The sequence below is a fragment of the Poecile atricapillus genome, chromosome 7 (assembly GCF_030490865.1).
Source record: "Poecile atricapillus isolate bPoeAtr1 chromosome 7, bPoeAtr1.hap1, whole genome shotgun sequence".
In the NCBI taxonomy this organism is placed as follows: Eukaryota; Metazoa; Chordata; class Aves; order Passeriformes; family Paridae; genus Poecile; species Poecile atricapillus.
The window spans coordinates 29,368,199-29,388,385 of record NC_081255.1 but is presented as its reverse complement, the minus strand read 5'-3'; the positions used below and the strand labels follow the sequence as shown (position 1 = coordinate 29,388,385).

Sequence of the window (20,187 nt, the reverse complement as noted above, 5' to 3'; positions counted from 1 at the left end):
TCATGCCTGCACAGCCTGAGGAGCAGCGTGTGTTTGTACCCTTTGCTGCCTGGACAGGTTTGCTTCCAGGGTAATGCCACAGATGTCCGTGTGCAGGGCCCACAGCTGTGTCCCAGCGTGGATTTTCGCCCAGGCAATCACGTCCCCCTGTGCTTTGCAGAAAGTAGAGTGTGAGCATTGTCCATCGCTTGGTTTCGTGACCCCTGGGGGGTTGAGGCTGATGAGGAAATCCTGCCCTCCCAGACCCCTGGGGCCATCCCTGCTGACCCAGACCCTGCCCAGAGCAGCAGGCTTCTGCACTGCTGCCTGTTGTGTTTTTATTGTGGGGCATAAAAAAGTCCTTACTGTTGGTTCTTAAGGGTTACAGACTGGTATTATTAAATATCACCATGAAACTGCCAAGTTCCCTCCTCGAAACGTCTCCTGAGCCCAGCCTCAGGGATAATTGTCTCCCCCATTAGTTTTCATTAAATTAAATGCGGGAGGAGGATCAGAACAACCAGGGGCTCCAGGCTGAGCACGGTGTGTACTTGTTGGCATGATGTGTGCAGCCTGTGGAGCTGGATTTTGCAGTGGGAGCGGTTCAGGGGAAGGGAGTGTGGAGTGGTGGAGAGCTCTCCTGTGGGCAGCCAGGCTCCTCTAGGTCCTGCAGAACTCTCCTGCGGGCAGCCAGGCTCCTCTGCCTCCTCATCTCGGGCTCCTGCCACCCCATTCTTGCACGTTCTGCTTCCCTGGCTGCCGTTCATGAAAAGTTAATGCCTGGCCCTGGTCCGTGCTGAGGTAACGCCATTCGTCTGCTGACGAGCCTTTATAACTTATTGATGCCAGCCCAGATGTGCTTCTGTGAGCCATTGCTGGGCTCCCCACCCCACCTCCCTCAGCTGGGCCGATTCCAGCAGGCCCCGCTGGAGGAACTGGGAGAGCTGAGCCATGCACAGAGTGCTTGGGAAGCGCAGCAGGACACCAGGGACAGCCAGCAGGAGCTGCCTGGTTCAAGGGCCACGCCGGGCCAGCCTGAGCATCCGTGCCAGGTGCCAAGCTGGGAGCTCCACCTGCCCCACCTTGAGCTCCTCTCCAGGCCCTCAGAGGAGTGTTCCCTGCACAAGGATCAGCTGCTGCTTCCAATGAAGCACGAGTACCGCTTCCCCTGGCCTCAGGTGAGAGTGGCTGTGCCTCAGCAAAGCAGGGACACGGCCTCACACGCTTGTGTGTGATCCCCTCGCCTCCAGCAGCTTCCTGATGCCTCACACAAGCCCTGAAGCCTCGTTTTCCTGCTGACCATCCCGTGTCTCCCTGCTTCCGCTATTTTTCAAAACTCCCTTTGCTCTGCTGTCGTCCATCCCTCCCTGTGCTTGTGCTTTGTCTCAGCTCAGTTTGGACACAGCAGGGTTCCAGCTTCCCTCCTCTCTCCCCTTCAACTGCCTGCCCTGACAGAGATGTCTTTGTTGAGAGGTAAAAGCAGCTGAAGGGACTCTGCCTCTTCCACACAGCCCATCCCCACAAATTCCCACATCTACTAGAAGCACATGAGGTGTTTCACCTCTCCACAACCCCTCCCCACCACAGCTGCTCTTCCACCAGACTTCCTCAGGGAAATTCTCTCCTCAGGAATGCTAACAGGCAGCTGGCTGCCCGACAGGGCTTCCTCCCTGGGATGGGTAATGACCCGAAGCTGGAAGAGCGAGGGGATGTCAAGCAGGGTCCGTGTGACACAGCAGGGAGCCAACAGCCCGAGAAAGAAACACCCACTGCATGTGACAGGCTCCGCAGAGCACAGCTCTGTTAAGATGTATTCCCAAACACCTGGGAGCAAATCACAGACCTGAGCAGATTTACTCCGATGAGCTGAATTAGGCATCCCTCGAGCAGGCAGGATTATGATGCAGAGCAATGCAACACTTAGGAGGTTATTTCTCTTTCGAGCACTTCTAACCATGGAGGGATTTGTTAATTTAGCTTGCAGCCACTGCATCCCAATTTACGGGGTGCAATTGTTGATTTCAAATGTGACTGGAGAACGTTCCCGAAAGCTGCGGAGTGGAGCTGCCTGATGGGCTGGGGCTGGAACACACAACTGGGGTGTTGATCCAGATGGCCAGGGATCACAAAGCACAGACCAGCCTCTGACACGAGACACTGAAGTGAGATGAATTTCTTGAAAATGTGCTCTTCCACACCTTAAAATAGCGCAGGCTGTCCTCTCCCTTCCCATGTGCTGGAGGGTACCAGAACTGCAAAACATTCTACATTTGGCTGCAGCTAATTTAGCTTTCATTTTACAAAACCCACACTAATCCCCCCATGTTAAAAAGAATACGCTTCCTGCTCAGTTAACTCTGTGTGGCAGGAAGAAATTCTTCCTTTGTATTTCTAGCAGCAAATACCAGCTACAGGCACCAAAGTTTCCCGCTACATTCTACACCACCTTCCCCAAATGCACAGGTCTCTTCATCCAGGATTGGGGGATAAAAGGACTGCGGTTCTACAGATCCAACAAAGCAATCCCTCCGATTAAGTGCTTTGGGAACTAAGCACAGGGCAGCACGACGCATCCCACAGCAGCCAGGAGTAAAACAAAGTCAAAGCCAGGCAGAATGAAAAAGGCTCGTGGCTCAGGCTTTCCCCTTGAAGCTTTGTAAGTCTCTTCTGCATTCAGAGGGACTCAAAGCAACCTCGGGAATAGGTTTGAGTCTGGCTCTGTGCAGAAGCACACTGAGAGCAGAGCCTGCGCACAGGAATAATGACTGGCTTATGTTCTTCCCAGGCAATGGAGGAAGAGTGCAGGAGGATGCATCTGATGACTTCTCTAACCCAAATCCAGAGGTGAGCCCTAAAATGAAAGACTTTCTTCAAGTACTATTTAGTTAAAAAAAAAATAAAATAAAATTTTACTTTCAGTAACAATATAATTTATTTTTTAAAGTAAATTAATCCACCTTTCTTTAATTATATGACAGTTCTGGCAAAGAGAAGCAGCAGGTACAGTTGGTGAAGTATTTTCATTTGAGCTGAATTTCACACAGTTCCATGCAGATACAGTGCCAGAAACTTCTTGAATGTGTCTGGCTGAAAGCCAGAAATTCCAGCGGGCTTCTGCAGAGAAAAAGACACGGATGCTCAGTTTGCAGTGAAGTGATTAATGTAGACAAACAACGGCTTTAAACATGCTTGAATAAGACTTTCAGGCATGGCAGCTTCCAAATTGTGCTCTCCCTCCCCAGAAGGGTTTGTGTGGGAGTACTTCCACTGGTGTCAATCTCAGAGGGCAGAACCCTTTTGCCTGTGAGTGAGATGCTCTCCCAGTATAACCAGTACAGGCAGCCCTGTGCCCTATTTAGTCCCCAGAGAGGCTGACAGTCGCTTGTGAGTGTTCCCTTCCTCAGAGCTGGTTTTAAACAAGCACATTATGAGATGGTGGATTACAGCTGGAGGTATCTGCACACAGGAGTTCATGTTAAGCTTGGCATGTCGCACATCAGCACTACAGATACTCAGGAACTGGTCCCCTCAGAAATACCTGCATAGGTAAAAATGAGGCCAATGTCCACTTCAAGTCCCTCCAGCGGGTTTAAAACCTGCTGCAGCTCTTTGCCAGCTCCCAGACCCCAGCTGTGGTGAAAGGGCAGCATTTCCACAACCATTTCCCAAGTTTTCCTTACCGTAACAACTTTCTTCTTGATTTCTGGGACGCACTGGGCTCTCTCATACAGGTTCTGATCAGAGTCAATCCAGACTAGATTTTTTACACCATCATTAGGGACAAGGTCTGTTGTATTTAACTGAAACACCATGAACTGGAAGAGCTGTCCATCTGTGCCAATGCTTTGCACCACTACTGGCTGCTCCAAAACCTTGGGGTCATTCTAGGAAAAGAAGGGGCACGTGAGGGAGAATGTTTCAAAATCTAGTTACAACAGAAATTGTATGAGTACTTGCTGATTCTGCATCTTTGGGTTGGTTTAAAGCCAAGATTTTAATAAATATATTGTTACCTTGCCCAGAAAATTACTCTAGTCAAACAAGTTTTGAATGTAGATTTTGTATTTTAATTAAAATTCCTCCTTCAGCCAGCAATGAAGTGTCAATTTACATACTGAGCTGTGGGATGGGTTACAGTTTTACAGCTGAACTTACTCCCTGGCTCCTGCCCCTGCCACCCCACTGCATCACAAACATTCTCATTGCTGAGCAGTGGATTTATGGATTTCTGAAGGTTGGGTTTTCACCTCTGGGCTGGGAAGCTTGGATGTGAAAATGACTGTAAGGGGCTTTCAGGCCTCCCTACACTGTCTGCAGCAGGAGAGGAAGAAGAGAGGCCCAGCAGCAGCAGCCTCCCATACGTACCCCGTGGAGCGCCTTGGCCTTGGCCAGCGCGTTGCCAAAAGCAAACATCAGCATTTTAGCACGGAGCTGTTCTGGTCTGAACCTGTCGGTGCGAACGTTGGCAGACTCCAGGAAGAACAGGGTGTGAGGATGAGAGTAGGGATAACCATCTCTGAAACCTAAAAGGCACATAATCATGTCAGAAACTGCTCAGGAAGACACTACGCAGCCAAGGTTTTCTCCCATTATCTTCAGGAACTGTTCAAGTAGTTTGCTGAGGTTTAAGTTCTTGTCCTCAGTCCTGCTTAGGCAACACTATACTCACCACAGGTCTGGAGTACTCTTCTGTCCCCCCATTCCCACACACTCCCTACCCTCAGCTGCCCCCAGAAGGACAAGGACTCCCAAGTTAACCCAAACACAGATAATTACCACCAGCACTGACCTGTATCATTGAGCTCTTTGTACACATTCACCTCCTGAAGATCGATTGTAGGAGCAATGGGATAGAAAGTCTCCAGAACATGTTCTTTGGTGGCAAGTATCTCCTCCTTGGAGGCTACTGGTGGTACTGGGGTCATAGAGTTCATGAGTATTCCACTCAGGCCACGGACCTGAAGGAGGATGGATTCTGGAGAGGGAAATTAGGCTACAGTCAAACACTGTATATGTTATTTCCCTGAAATAACATCAGGGAAAGATGTACATTTCCTTTTGCCAGTCTGTTCTGCAAGGCTCACTCTCTCCCCCTCACCTCCAAACCCATCTGTAGGTTCCTCTTCTAAAATGCCAATGTTAATTGCTAGGGTTAAATTCTTAACTAAATATCCTTAGAAAAACAACAGCACTGATTTAGGACCCGAGAAAACAAACAGTCAGACTTAAGACACTGGTTCCCTTCTCCCACCATCTTGTCAGTATTGATTAACACCTAATAATCTCCTCAAGGATAGCATCCTCCTATCATCTAAGGCTGCCCATGCCAACAGCACTATTTAAACCAGAAAGAATAACCTGGTTCCAGAAATTGTTTCGTTTTCTCAAAGTCCTCAGCCTTAAAGCCAGGAGCTTTGCTACCCCTCTTATCTTGCATGCTTCCACTACAGCAGCAACTGACCTCTTTCCCATGTTGCTGCTATCCTGCAGTTTCTAGCCAACATCCTTTTACTCAGAGAAGGATACTTCCCAGACATTAACCGGCATAAATGCATCAGGTTTTCAAACAGCGCTGGGCTGTAAAAGAGGAAAAGAAACAGTTACATAAAAATGAGATCATAAGAGCAGGCAGATGCTTCTAGGGCACAAATGCTGTAAAATTACTGTATGTAAAACATATAATGGCATAACACTCCCAAACAGATATTGCAGATTGGTATCACACACACTGTTTCAAGTTGGCAGAGGTAATGCTTACGATTATTTTAAAAATTGATACTCTGCATCAGCTAGATCTTGAGTTGAAACAGACATTGGCCTGAAAGAAGCTTTGATCTAGTGTAGTATTTATGTCAGCGCTACTGTCAATATTCAGAATTGGGTTTTATTTGTTTCTTTGGTTGTTTTGTTTGACAATCTGATACAAAGGGACTTGCACAGCAGACCCTCCTTCCACAGAAGAGTTGTGTATGAATTTTCTCTGCAGCGTTTAAAACCTCCCCTACAGCACAGGACTCACCAATATTTTTCCCTCCCGGGAGCCACCTCTGCCGTGTCCCAGAGCCGCGCGTGGGACACCACGCGTTCCGCCCTCTCCTCCAGCTCCTGGAGCCCCAGAGCAGGGTTATCCATAATGGCCTGCACGGCTGGGGGCAAACCTTCCACGAGCTTCGTCTTGGTGAGCCACTGCGCCTGCCGCACTCCTGGAAACACAACCCAACGCGATCTATCACACGTGTCAGCGGTGATCCTCAAGGCCCCCCTCCAACCCAAGCCATTCTACGTGTGACCGAGGCTGCCTGGCAGCTGACGGGGCTGGGCAGGCTCTTCACAGCCCGTGTTTTACACTCTGTGCGAGGAGAACCCTTGGCAGGCGGAGTGCTTGGGAAGGGGGCAGCGCTGGGGCCGGCGCGGGGTGCCCGGTACCTTCCAGCATGCGGACCCCCTGATGGCAGATGTAGCACCCGCGCTCCTTGTACAGCGGCATCTCCTCGTAGCGCGGCCCCGGCGAGTGCCAGGGGTCGCGCCAGCCGCGGTCCCAGGGCGGGAAGCGCGGCCGGGCCAGGCCGGGCACGTAGTGCAGCCGTTCCGCGTACGTGACGGTGTCCAGCTCCACCTGCTCCCGCACCGGCCGCGGCTCCGCCATCTCCGCCAGCACCTCCGGCGGCGGCCCGCGCACGGTCCAGGGCGTGCGCGGGAGCGGCGCGCGGTGGCGGGGCCGGCCCGCGCGGGTGACGATGCCGCGGGTGAGGCCCCGCGCCGCCGCCACCCCCGCCCGCCTCAGCGCCATCGGCCCCGCCGCCATCGCCGCCATCCTCCTCCTCCTCCCGCCGCCGCCTCAGCGCCCGCCCGCCGCCATCTTGGCGAGGGCTCTTCCCCCACCGTCACCCCCGGTGACTGACGGCGGCGGCGGCCAATGGCGGGCAGGCGCGCCCCGCGGTAAGGGAGGGTCGGCAAATTGCCTGGCGGGTGAGGGGCAGGTGTTGGGTTGGTGAGCGGGGAGGCGCCTCTTCGCCTGTGGGGCAGGGGGAGGGCACTTGAGAGACCATCCCTGGGCGGGAGCCGGAGCTCGTGTGGCGGGGCCGGGGCCGCTGTGCCCCGGGCCGGTCTGTCCGAGCCCCCGGACCGGTCTGTCCGAACCCTCGGGCCGGTCTGTCCGAGCCCCCGGGCGCGCACAGTAAGTGCTCGAAACTCTGTGAATCTGCGCAGCCCCGAGCCCGGGCGTCTCGGAGTCACCCGCGGCAACGTCGGGTTACCCCCCGTTCATAGCCCGTGGGTGCTGCGGGCCCCCGGACAAAGCGGGCGCGCCGGGCCAGTCGCCTTTGGTTCTCTCTTCCGTTCCCCGCCCGCCTCCTTAAAATAAGTGTGTTTCTTTTACAGGGGTGAAGGTTAGTTAATTAATTGACCTTGACAATGAAACTGCTGGAAGCGCTAAATGTTCGCTTCCTCCGCTTCGTCACCCGTGGCTTCATAATTTCCTGTGGACCGCTTTGTGTCCGGGGGATGTGGACACAAGAGCGTTGTGATCAGCCGTAACTCAGCCCGTGTGTGAAAACAGCGGGGTCCGCTGAGATCTGCAGCATGGTTTTGAGGAGTGTTCAGTGGGTACAGCTCCTTGGGAAGCAACGGGAGCGAGGGATGAAGTCCTGTGGTTCTTGGCCTCCCCTACCTATGCGTTTAAAGCTATATATTCAAAGCCTATAACCAAAGTGTTTGTTTGCCTGAGACTTTGCCCTCTTTGCCTCAAGTCTCTTGGCTCTGAGCGCTGCTTTCAGCTCACTGCCCTCCCCCGCTCCAAAGCTGCACAAAACTCAGGCCACAGCTGGTGGCTGGGTTTGCTGCCCATTGTCCTGCTGGTTGGGTCTGTCACCCTTTCTCTGGGACCGAGCAGCAGATTTTTAAGATGTTTCTGCTCCGGGTGACCAAGCTGCTCTTTTGTAGGAAATCACCACGGCGGAACGAGCAGGATTAAAGGGTGTAGCTTTGGCTGGGCAGCCTGTCTGGGGAGGAGGGCCTGAGGCTGGGCTGAGGCTCTGCTCTGGGCTGGTGGCTCTGAGGTCTGGCGTTTGTGCAGAAACATTGAGCACTTAAGCAAAAATGGGGTGTTACACATCGGCTCCAGGTTTTCCATTTGACACGCGTGCAAGATGCTCGAGTGAGATTTTCTCAGTCCTCCGAAAACACCCAGCTGATGAGCACACGCTGCTTTTCGTCGTGCTGGGTTTGATGCAGGGCTTGTGTTTTGCAGGCAATGAGTGACAACGAGCAGGACTGGCTGGCTCTGAGGCCTCAGGAACCTTCTCCATCCCAGTGCTGCGGCAGCGGCTGCAAGCCCTGCATCTATGATGTGTACGAGAAGGAGCTTGCACAGTGGGAGAGAGCCAAAGCAATGCAAGACAAAAGCCTTCTCCTGGGAAAGAAGGAGCAGGTCGATTTATCTTCATCGCATCCTGGAGCCTGTGCTTTGATCGTACTTGTTCGGGTCTGGGGTTGTGGTGATGGGTGAGGGATGCTGGGATAAATTAAAGTGGTGTTTTAGGAGAGGGCTGTAAATGCAATTCCCCAAACTCTGCTTTCACCCTCCCCCTTGGCTGCTCTCTCCCTGCTGTAATGTGATTTTCCAAGTGTAGAGTTCTCCCTGGTGTCGCATTACAGCTCTGGCTCTGCAGCTTCTCCTCTCTGAGTTTCCTCGGAGAAGCTTTGTTTTCCTCACCTTTTCATCTTTGCCTGATTTTTAGACTCAGTTTTTGATGCTGAGAAAAAGCTGTGTTGTGTGTAGTGGAGCAGTTACCTTTAGAGTGTAATTTTTAAGCCTGTCAGTACCCTTTTACATAAGATTAACTATACTGGGTCAAGCAAAAAAGATCAGCTGAAACAACTGACAATATTTTCTGTTCACTGTAGCCATCAGCAGGTTGCAAAGTTGCCCCCAAAGCAGCACTTGGCTCTTTTAGCAGAATTATTTCTGTTTGTTTCCAGACATGAGAAAATGATTGCAGTGAGTCATAATAGGATGACCTTGCTGTAAGGTGTAAAAAAATGTAATTTAAAAAGGTGGTGGTGGGGAGAAATGCAAGATCCCAAAGTGCATGCTGCAGAACATGATAATGAATCAGCAGAGAGCTGAAATTTGTGCCGGGCCTTGGTGTTTAATACATGTCCTGAGTGTCTCTGGCACTAAATTAGCACGCACGTTTGCTTCCAGAGAAAAATGAAATAATAAAAGACACCATCTAACCAAGTAATTATTTATTGTTGTTCTTGCAGAGCAGTAATTCAGAGCTGAATCCAGATACATTCACTGCATTCAGTGTGAGCTCAGTGGAACAGCTGACAGAGGACACCTACCAGTACAAATTTGAATTACCGGGAAATAGCAGCCTGCAATTGAGTTTAGGACAACATATCGTGTTAAGGTATTGTTCTCTGTGCTAGTTAAACAGTCTGCATTATGTAACCTAACATGTAGGGTTTTGTCAATAGACAAAGGCTTCATAGCAGGCAAATCATGATTTCTGTACCTCCACAATGACACAGATGAAAGAGCTCGTGAGCTCGCTGCCTCTACTAATTCTATGGTAAAAGCTGTAGTTTTCTTCAGCATTATCCCTGCGTTGGTGGCTCAGAAAGAGCTAGGTGTGATTAAGAAAATACATTTGCAGAAAGAAAGATTTAAAAGAATAGATGTTACAACAGATTATTTACTCCAGCATGTTGAAATGAAGACAATGAGCTGCACTTGCCCCAGAGCTCAGTATTTTAGGCCCTGTATCTTGGGGCAACTCAGTACCCCAGTACCCAGTCACTGCCTGATTTCCAGCAAAACAACTCTCCTGTGTAGTTTGCTGCTTGCCAGAAAGGGGCCACTTGGGGAAAGTTTCTGTCTCTCAGCCATCTGTGGTGATCATTGCCACACAGAGAAAGTCCTGTTAGGATGCCATTGATGTGCATCTGTCGATGTCCCTGGTACAGTCAGGGCTGGTGTGTGCCGCTGGTTCTGCTGACAGCACACGCTCCTCCCTCCAGCCCTGGCTCATCACACAGCACAGAAAAAGGTTTGGCCACTTCAATCAATTCCTGTGGTCAGTAGCAAAGAGCAGGGTGGATAATTCCATGGAAAGGGAAGACTTACAGGAAGATATATTCTATATTGACAAGGCCCAAGGTCAAGGCTGTGCCTTGGCTTTTGTTATTTGATTACCAGATGCTGACTGGATGCAGAAAGTGACCCCAGCTCAAAAGGAACAGCAAACTTCTCAAGAAGAAAACAGCAAAGTGTTTTCTCTCCCCTTTGCCACTCTTGCATGTTCTTGAAAATCCCTTTCAGGGGTGTGTCCAGGAGCTGGATGTGGTACAGCTGAGGCCACCACTGGGAAAACAAAAGGTGCTGTTAGCCATTATGTTCCCCCTGGATTTTTGCCTCTGGAAGGGAAATGTTTTGCATCTGTGCACAGGCTGGGCCACTGGGAAGAGGACCTGTGTCCCAGAGAGCTGCAGGAGCCCCCCAAATGACCCAAGTCACAGGGGTTTCCTGTTTCTCTTCTCAGAGGAGTGGTGAATGGTTTGGAGGTCCAGAGAGCCTATACTCCAATTAGCCCCAGGAATGCAGAAGGCTACTTTGAAGTTCTAATTAAAGTAAGTAAGCCTGGACAATATGGATTACAGTATAAGGTGTTTTCTTTAGGAGCCAAGCATGCTGTCAGTGCTTCAAGTGAGACTCTCAAATCCCTCATGGACTGTTTCTCTGTTGTTTTAAAGCATTTGTGCTTTGCTGGTAAAAATTGCATTTTTTCCCACAACACTGAAAGCAGTTCACACACAAACAAGTGCTTTGCAGCAGAAGCCCTGGGATCACTTGGGAAAGCCCCTTAGGTGGAAAGATGTGTCCATTCCACTTCTCTCCTTTCATTTTGCTTTTTCAGGCTGTCTTTAAAATCACAGCCATTTGTCAGCCCAGCTGAACCACTGATTTTGGGAAATGTTTGCCCTTACCCTCCCCTCTGTATTTTACTTGAAGAACACCCCTCTGTCAGTGGGCAGCTGCTCCTGGTGTGCAGACAGGGCTCTGGAGCTGCAGTCTGAGAGGGACTTTGTGGCCCAGAGGGCAGAGATGTGTCCCATAAACACAGGCTGCATCTGTTGAGGTGGACATGGTGGCAGAGCCCATTTTGAACAAGTGTCCTCACCTTTATGGAATCAATCACAAAATGCTGGTTGAATTCAAAAGGATTTTATAGGAGATTTGGCTGGAAAATTGTCTCATGTAAGTCTTCAGGGTGTTCATAAATTATTATTTTGTGTGGCAAATACTGACTTGAACATTTTTCCAATACTGCATCTGTATGTCAGTAGGGACTCCTCAGGGCAGACACGGACTTCAGTACAGGTGTGAAATTCAGAGTGCTGGGTATCTCAGGTGGCTTGCAGAGAAGGGCCACTTGTCCTCTGCCTGTCTTCCAGGATTTCATGTTTCTGGGGTTTATTATGCACTGTATGTTCGAACACAAACCCTGCTCTTTAGAAAAGTGAACAGCTTCTCTAGGACACCTGTGGGAGGGTCATTTCCCCATTCTTGTGGCAATTGGTGTGTGGTAGGGGAGAGAAATGTTGCATTAATAGGATACATTCACAGGATGACGGTGAAATTTCATGTATAGCGGCTCATTACTCACAGTTTTTGCATTTCAATAATAATAGTAATGATTGTAATGATACCTTTGCTTTATATAGAACCTTTCATCCCAAAAGGAGCTATAGTTATTCTCTGGCAGTGACAAAAGAGATTGGTAACACCCAGTGTAAAGCAGCCATTTTTATAACTCACTCTGTAGGTTGTGGTATATTTCACACTATTGAGGCAATTTTGGAAAGTAGTATATTATTATTACTATGCAATCCAAGCACTGTTCAAACCCTTCTGTCTCCTGTTATTACAGCATTGCATTTGTGATACTACAGTTAAGAGTGAGGGAGTTGCCATTTACAGAGCATAACCCTCTTTTTGAGTGATTTTATAATGTTAGGGTTTATCTCCATGTAAAATGGGGTGTGGAAGTTTTCCCCCAGGAGATGATTTTTTTTTCCTTTTTATTTAGAAAAATTCATTTGAAACCCACTCAATCACTTTTCACTTCAATTTTTTGGAAATAATTTCGGTGAAAGAAGGATTGTTTTAGTTTCCATTACCCCAGTCCTTTGAGAATGGGCAGAAAGTGGACTTTTCTGTTCTTGCCTTGGGTTTCTGGATGTAGCTGAAGAAGGGAGGTATAAAATTTGCTTCTCTGAAGCAAGTGCACACTCTTTGCATGAGACTTAGCACCTGCCCAGAGCCCTCTGAATGCAAAAGAATTCTGACAATAACTCAGAGCCTGGTTACACGTGTGTGATTTACCTTTTGAATGTAACAAATGGTTCTAATACTTCTTAATATTTCAGGTTTAAGTGAGAGGCTGGGAGGGGAGGAGCATCTGTGTTCTTTCTTAGCTAACACTGCTTACAAGCACAGGCTCCCTCACTTGCTTTTTCTGAGCTGCTTTGTGGTTCACCAATTTTGTTTGCCTGCAGTGCAGCTTGGTGGCCAGCCAAGGCACTGGGGTGTGGAGCCAGACTCCTCTCCAATGCCTGTGCATGAAATACCCCCAAACACACTTCTTTTGTGTGGGCTGGAGTGGCCAAAGGCTTGTATCACATCCCATCTTCTGACCCCTGGTTGTGTTGCTCTTCCCCAGGCTTATCCTTGTGAGACCCATTGTGTGCTGCAGCTTTGGGTTTTTCAGCTCTTGCTGCTTGGGCCAGTCCTGGTTCTCCAGACACATCCCAGACCGTGGCCACTCTTTTGCTCACATTTTTTCTCTTAAAACATTCAGTGGTCACACATTTAGGGCATGGATGGCAACATGACTGCTTGGACAAGGCCTTCATTTTCCAGCCTCTCATCCCTTCTCTGTTTCCAGCGAGCACTGAGCCCTTCTCCTCAGTCATGAGTGAGATCAGCATTCCTGCAGGCAACAGCCTGGATAATGTTGTTTGTGCCTGCTAGAAAGTGAGGCAGGTTTTTTGCTCGTGTTTTTCTTCCATGGGGCCAACATTAACATACTCTTTTGGAACTGTGGAGGCATCCCTCAGCATCCAGATGATCTGTTCTGAAAACAAAGACTTTTACAAAGGAGAAACCTGGCTTTGGGTCACTAATTGTATCAGCGCAGCATCTGAGAGACTGAAACAAAGCAAGAGCTATGTGGTGTTTATATAACTAACAGTACCCAGAGGGTATTTCCAGACCCCATACCCCTAGATCTGGAGAACACTTGAAGGCCTGCACTGTGCTTTGCATTCAAGACACTCTTCTCTGTGTGCTTTGTAAGCAAGAACTCTGATAAGCTTTTTCCAGTTTTGGAAATTCAGGCTGCATGAGAGGGGGCTTGTGTTTACATTATAGTCAAGCTGGAGTGGTTCCAATATGATTTAATTTTAATGTCTTTGTTTTGGGTATAACTTTGAGTTATTTTTCAAACAGAAAGATCTTTCTTTTTTAAATACACTAAATGTTTCTTTGTCCCCTTTTCATTTAAATGTAGATAACTTTATAATTGACTTTAAGCTGGGAAACTTTCCAATGAAGTATAATTATTCTTTTCTTTTGTGCAATGTTTTTTATTAGTGCTATGAAGCTGGGCTAATGTCAAAATACATAAAAACGTGGAAAAGAGGAGACGTGGTCTTTTGGCGTGGGCCGTTTGGAGGGTTCCCATACCAACCCAATAAGGTTAGTTCCTAAGAGCCATAGGATGCTTCAGCCTGTGGCAGCAAGCTTTGTTCAGTATTCTGACGGGAAGGCATCAATTTGATTACTGTTTTCGTGACTATTTTAGAGACTTCCTGGGTTACTGTACACAGTGACAGCATTAGCAGGCAGTTGGAGCACCTTCTTGAACTGCAGAATATTTAAGAGGGAGGAGGAGGTGGATGGGAGACAGGAAAATATTAGCAAGGCTCTGTGTTTATCACTTGCATTAGGAGTTCCTGCAAAGGGAACTTTCTTTGCACCAGCAATGAGTGTGGATGGGTTTTTGCCTGATTTGACCCACATCTCTGTGTTGTGACTGAATAGAGGCAAAGAGGATGCGTTAATCTTCTCTTCTCTTGGGTATTCCCTGAGCTGTTGAGGTGTCAGGTCGCTCCCCAAACGCTGATCCCACCTGCCAATACCAGGCTGGCTGCAGGGAAAGGCAGATCTGGTTTCATGGGGAGGCTTCTCACACTAATTCAGTTACTTAATTCTGACCTTTCCAATGAGGAGCAAATTTGAAACACTGGTCATTAAGATCCTGAAGCCTTTTGGGGTTTTTGGTGAAGTTGTTTTTAAAGGTTTTTTCCCACAACAAAAATAAGTAAAATCTGAGTGGCCAAGTTCTATGCAGAGCAATTGTGTCCTGCTTCCTGACACACTCATTTCTTCCAGAGGTCGTTCAGGATTTTACTTTGCAGCAACCAAGAGAAACCCAGGGAGCATTTTCAGTGGAAGAAAACACAGTGGGTCAGCAAAGCGTACTGCAGGATTGAAACTGAAACATGAATTAATTGAAATTGAGGCTAAAGTTAGGATAAATTATTATATTTGGGTGAAATCCAGTTTTGTTGGATTTGATATGTAAACCCTTTAAGTGCTATCTGTAATCCTTTGCAGAAAAATACATTTTGGGATCTGAATTTACCAGTTCATGACCTTCTGGTATGTTGTTTCTCAAGAGACCCTTTACCAGGGTGGCAGCAAGAGGAACTGACTATGAGCACACCCATTTCCAGCCACTACAGCTCATTCCAAATTCTCTGTTTTGTTGTTAGCATGGAGAACTCCTCATGCTGGCCTCTGGCACTGGCCTTGCACCAATGATTCCTATTCTTCAGTCCATAACAGATGATGAAGAGGATGAAACCTTTGTAACTCTTGTTGGCTGCTTCCCTACCTTTGACAAAATTTATTTAAAACCTCTTCTGCAGGATTTGGCTCGGTACTGGAATATTAGAATATTTTATGTCCTAAGCCAGGTAAATAAATGAAGTGTGTTTGTGTGAGGGTTCTGTGTGCTGGATAAGCCTCTGCCTCCTCCACTTTTCCATAAGCATGATCTTAATTCTTTCCCAGTCATCCTGCCTAATTTGTGATCCAGTAACTGCTGTTCTTAAATCTGCTGCATGTACTCACACTGCTGCTAGTCTGGAGAATTGATGGCCATCTGGAAGTGACCATCACTGTTCCTCTCTGCCTCCCTGTTCTGTTGGGATGGACCTGCTGTTCCATAGTCACTGTTGGTTATTGCCCCCCCTTTCAGACAGTTGTTGCTGTACCTAAGCTGATTTTTTTTCTTCCTAATACCAGTGCCTTAATCTGTCCTTATCTTCCATTCTTTGCTCATGGCTAGAGCTCTCCTCTGGTGTACTAGCACCAACTTCCCAGCAATTATTTTTCCTTGCTGACCCATTTTTAAACTTCTAAAAGTTGTTTCCCCCTCTGTAAAATTACTTTTCTGCCACATTCATGGGATGAGGGCATACATCTCAATGGTCTTACATTTTGAGCAGTCTTTTTCATTTCCATTTGGTCCCAAAGTTGCCTGTGTTCTGCATGGATTTGGTGGTTAAAAATTATTTCCGTCAGAAATGAGGATTCATTGCTGGGAGGATATAGAAAGAATTATTTATGCTAAGGGAATGAATCCCACTGCATTTTTAGTTTCTCAGATGAATCATTTCTTGTATCTCTCACAGTGGAACTGCCTCACACATTCTGTTCCACATGTGGCCTCAGCAAGATGAGATTTGGTAGAGGGAAAAGTGCTGGTGACTTGCCCCCCGCCCCTCAACTGCTCTGTAGGAGCATAACCATAATTATCTCTGGTGACATGGCTTAAATACCCTTTCCAGGGTGTTTAAACTCTGACTGCTGTCTCAACAGCATGAGGAGGTCTTGAAATTCAATCAGTGAAAGGCACTAAACCCACCTGACCCCTGTCAACACTGTCTGCCCCTCCTCTCTCCCTTTTTCCTCCTCTCTTAGCTGGTTTGTGGTAGTCCAAGGCTGGCTCGTGCATCCTCCCTCTTGGGATTATGTATCTGTCTGTATTTCATTGTGCTGCCTGTCACCACCACATCTGAGCACCTTCTGCTCCTGATTAATTGCAGCAGGGGAATCCCTGCTGGATCCAGCGCCACAGGATCTGACACTTCTCATGGGATCAGAGCTGTATTTGGAGCAGAGCTGGCTTCTTTTGCTTTTGGTCAAGGGAGATGGGACTGAAAGAGACTTGGGAATGGGAGAGGTAATGGAGAGGAATAGACTTGGGACTTGGGAATAGGAAAGGTGCCCTGGGAGATGGATCTCGATGGAGGAGGTTCTGCAGCATTTATTAGTGATAGTTACACCCTGGTTTTGTTCAGTCCCCTCTGAGTGAGTGGCCAGGTCCCGTGGCAAGGAAAGATTTCATCTGGGCTTGGGAAGAGGAATGCAGCTCTCAGGAAGGGTCAATATCACCCACATGGTGTCACAAAGGTGAAAATCATCCTGTGAATTACTCTGAGGGGAAGAGGGAGATTCAGCTCTAAGCAATGTTGTCCTTTTAATGTCACACACAGCAAACCTTTTACCTTTCCAGGAAACTTCTCTGGAAAAACTCCCTTGGAGCTATCAGGAAAACACGTACACCGGTCGTCTCAGTGAAGACTTGATGAAGACAATAGTAAATTCCTGTCGAAGAAGGCCGTTTGTATTAATTTGTGGCTCTTCTGCATTCAGTGAAGACATGAGCAGATACTTGAAAGCTGCAGGAGTTGAAGAAAATTCCTATTTTGTCTTTTAGCAGGACATTCCTGACCTGAGGAACCTTAGGCTGAGCCTTGGATGTCCTTGTTTCTTTGCAGACATTGCGCAAAACGGGCCTGCTCAGAAGACTGAGCTCCTTGGAGCAACTATTTGTTGGTCCTCCCCTCCGTGGTGTTGTAAGGGACAGGTGCCATTCCAGAGTGGCTGGTAAATGGTGTACCACCCATACCTCAGGGACTAGGATGGCACTTTCAGTGGAAGTCTTCAAGTGCAATTTTGAGAGAGAGGTCTCCTGAGGGGGTACTAGAAAGCATCCATGCACACAGCTCTTCTGTAATATGAAGACTGGTGACTTGCTTTGCAGTCTGTTATTCTGCAGCAGTGTTGTGCCCTGTTAGGTGTCCAGAGGAGAGATATAATCCTCAGGGATCCTTACCAGGCTAAGGGGACAGCAGAGTTGGGATCATTTTGGTTCTGTCATGTGCAGGCAAGTTCTGATGCAGTTTGGTTCTGATGTCAGGCAAGTCCCTTCAACCTCACTGTGCTTCATCTGCCCCACTGTACACTAATACAGAGAAGGTGGCACTGATCTCTGAAAACAGCCATTCCAGCTCTATCTGGAAAAAGTATCCATAAGGATGGAATGACACGTTCTGTCTAGTGAGAACTTAGGCTGAGCTCCTGCCCTGGCACAGCCTGTGTTACCTACCCTGTGCTTAACCCTTGAAATGCTACCTAGGGAGACAAAGAGCATGTCCTAAAAGTGGGAGAGTGTGGCTGGGTTGTGGCTGCTGTCTGTCAGGGAGGATGGTTGTTTGCTTTCCATGTCCCCTAAGTGCTGTATCATAGCCCTGACTCATTAAATTGAACCTTTTTCCAAGTAAACAGCTGTTTAGTGTTGTCACAGCACTCTCTCAGGTGCCTGAGGAGGTTCCCTGAGCATACAGGAACAGCACCTGAGGAGGGAAAGCTGCATGGGGTCTGCTGGAGAGCTTCCCTGTGGGACAGGGAGCAGAGCCAGGGAGCTGCCTCAGGAATGGCAGCCTGGCACAGCACCCAGCCTGGGCACCTGCTCCCCTTCTTCTTTTTTCAGTCCAAAATGCTGCGGCTTTTCCTCTGAGGGAGCTGCTGTCCACTCTTTTACCTTTTTAGACTGCTGTGTTTAGTATTTACACCTGGAAATGCAGCTTTCCTGCACACCTTGTGCTTTTCTGTTCATTCCCAGTTCATCCTGTGTTGGGGTTTTCCAGGCTGTGTCAGGTGATTATTGCATTATCATTCATGCTTCTTTTGTACCTGTGTCTAACACTACACCTTACACAAAGGAAATGTAGTTTGTTACAGGAAAAACACAGTGTGCACTGTAGTGGTGGCTTGTTTCACACGTTTGGGAGGGAGTGTAAGTTCCCTTTGCACTGCTGAGATTTGTCTCCAGTTACCAAATGCCTGGAATTAATCAAGTGTAGCTGCAGCTTTTATGTTAACTTCCTTGGAGAAAGGGCTGACAAGGAAGCCATCTTCCTAACCCAAACTTGGGCTCTGGATTTAAAGGCATGGAGAACCAGGGAAGTTGTCCATGTCAGTCCAAGGCAAGCTCTCATCTCCAATCCACGCTGTGTTTCAGCCTCCCTAAGTCACCGTGTAGTGAAGAAGCTTCTTTGCACACAGGCTGATAAAATGATGAGATGCTTTCTCCAGTTGCTCCCCCTGCTTTGGCCTTAGCTAGGGATATGGAGGAAGTATTTTTTGTCAGATATAAAGTATTTGAAAACCTTACTTCTAGTCCGCTAGCTTTAAATATTATGTGTTTTTGAGATTTTGCTAAAACCACACCCCACCTTTTTGCAAAGGCCCAAGGTAAAAAACTTCACGCTCGCCTTGGAAAAGCGCCGGCTTTCAGCGTGAAAGCTGGGACTGTTCCTTTAAACACAACCCCAATATGTCTGGGTATTTCAGCACATATGGGCCACGATGGTTAAACCCTACCCAGCTGGTCCGGCCGTTCTGCCGCGCAGCTCCGTCTTTGTTCGTGGCTCAAAGGGAGGGTGGTGAGAGACGGAGCAAGCTGTGAGTGCTGCGGGTTGCCATCCTGCGGGGGCGGGCTGCGGCCGAGCGGGCGGAGCGGGGCATGTCCCGCCCGAGGGGACAGGGGCTTTGCGAGACATTCTCCGTGGGGGAGATGATGCCCTTGGAAGCAGGAACTCGAAGGAGCTTTTAAACCGCCCGCAGGCACTTTGTTCTCTATTTTCTGCCCTTCTCTCCCTTCCCCCTCCCGCCTTTTGTTGTTTCTCAGGCTGGCTCTAACACGAGTCCCCTCATCCCCCATGGGGACAGCCCCTTTCAGAGGATGGCGTGGATTCCTGCAAACGCAGGGATGCGGAGTGGAAAGGCTCTGGAGCAGAATATTCCTTGTCAGGGGAAGACGAGAGGTTTCCATCCCTTTGGAGGCCCAGAACCAGCCGATGGTGGCAGTTTGGTGGGGAATCGGTGTCGGTGCTGGTGGTGACTGGGGCATCTGTGGAGCTGGAGGTGTGTGAGCTGGGGTGGGTGCCCAGCCAGGGCAGGGGCTCACATCCTGCCTCTCCTGCCAGGCAGGGGGGTGCTGCTGGGATCTTCCTCATCTCTGCCTGCCCCCAGGAAGCCCCTGCCACCCGTGCAGCACTGTGCAGGGGAGATGGGCTTTGCTTCGCTTCCTTTCTTCTTCCTCATGTGCAGCCTCAATACCTTCTTAATTTCATCTCATTATTTCCTGCCTAAATAATTCCTGTTTCTCCTGGGGACCGTTTTTAAACCTTTGATCTTCTCTGAAGTCTCACAATCCCGATCACGTCCTTTCTGTTTAAATGAATCAAATGCCTTTTTGACTCATGATTTATAAATTTGCCCACAGAGGAACAGAGGCACACCTTGAAATCACCCACCATGTCTGTGGCTGGAGCAAAAGTACCCTGGGCTGATTCAGAGCACCTTCCAGCCAGGCCTCCATGCATGGATCCTCTGCTTCCCTGCTGCATGTCACTCTCCCCCTGCCTCCCCCACCCTCCCACCCTGCTCTTCAGCTGACAGCCAGGTTGCCTGGGCTCAGGCCCAGCCTGGGAATGGCCATCCCCGGGTCAGGAGAAGGGTGAATGTGCCTGTGGTTGATGGATGCCGTCTCCTGGGAGCGGGGCACAGCTGCTGTGCTGCACAGCCCTGACCCCCATCTCCTGGGGATTGCTGATGCAGAGCACAGCTAAGGGGAGGGAGAGGAGCAGCTGTGCAGGTGTCCCAGGAACTGGCTTGGTGCTGAGGCAGTGCTGGAAAGGCTGGAAGACAGTGGGTGTTGCCCAGGATGGATGTGATGAGGATAAACATGTTGCTTGGTAGTGCAGTGATGCAGAAGTCGGGAA

General features: G+C 48.9%; 2 protein-coding genes across 9 annotated transcripts; one reads left to right on the top strand and one right to left on the bottom strand.

The window, feature by feature from the left end:
- Positions 1-2,859: 2,859 nt before the first annotated feature.
- MRPL37 (mitochondrial ribosomal protein L37) lies at positions 2,860-6,874 on the bottom strand. Its single transcript, XM_058842641.1, has 7 exons — positions 6,406-6,874; positions 5,999-6,182; positions 5,441-5,556; positions 4,769-4,954; positions 4,345-4,502; positions 3,660-3,863; positions 2,860-3,093 (listed from the first exon to the last, which is right to left on the bottom strand). The coding sequence occupies exons 1-7, from the start codon at positions 6,791-6,793 to the stop codon at positions 3,016-3,018; spliced, it is 1,314 nt and encodes a 437-aa protein (XP_058698624.1). The 5' UTR covers positions 6,794-6,874; the 3' UTR covers positions 2,860-3,015.
- LOC131580905 (NADH-cytochrome b5 reductase-like) lies at positions 6,805-17,279 on the top strand. Of its 8 annotated transcripts, none has more exons than XM_058842646.1 (7): positions 6,805-6,918; positions 8,228-8,407; positions 9,247-9,395; positions 10,527-10,614; positions 13,640-13,744; positions 14,824-15,027; positions 16,632-17,279. In XM_058842646.1, the coding sequence occupies exons 2-7, from the start codon at positions 8,231-8,233 to the stop codon at positions 16,833-16,835; spliced, it is 927 nt and encodes a 308-aa protein (XP_058698629.1). In that variant the 5' UTR covers positions 6,805-6,918; positions 8,228-8,230; the 3' UTR covers positions 16,836-17,279. The 8 variants fall into 8 exon arrangements, with proteins under 8 accessions (XP_058698629.1, XP_058698627.1, XP_058698626.1 ...); XM_058842644.1 differs by lacking the exon at positions 6,805-6,918 and adding an exon at positions 7,041-7,367; XM_058842643.1 differs by lacking the exon at positions 6,805-6,918 and adding an exon at positions 7,046-7,156.
- Positions 17,280-20,187: the final 2,908 nt, after the last annotated feature.

Excerpts from the sequence above, each read along its gene's own strand:
- MRPL37 (XM_058842641.1), bottom strand. The coding sequence starts at position 6,793 with ATGGCGGCGATGGCGGCGGGGCCGATGGCGCTGAGGCGGGCGGGGGTG. Across the intron at positions 5,557-5,998 it reads CCCGGGAGGGAAAAATATTG|CCCAGCGCTGTTTGAAAACC; the intron begins GTGAGTCCTGTG and ends CCTCTTTTACAG. Across the intron at positions 4,503-4,768 it reads CAAAGAGCTCAATGATACAG|GTTTCAGAGATGGTTATCCC; the intron begins GTCAGTGCTGGT and ends TGTGCCTTTTAG.
- LOC131580905 (XM_058842642.1), top strand. The coding sequence starts at position 7,561 with ATGGTTTTGAGGAGTGTTCAGTGG. Across the intron at positions 8,408-9,246 it reads TCCTGGGAAAGAAGGAGCAG|AGCAGTAATTCAGAGCTGAA; the intron begins GTCGATTTATCT and ends TTGTTCTTGCAG. Across the intron at positions 9,396-10,526 it reads GGACAACATATCGTGTTAAG|AGGAGTGGTGAATGGTTTGG; the intron begins GTATTGTTCTCT and ends TTCTCTTCTCAG.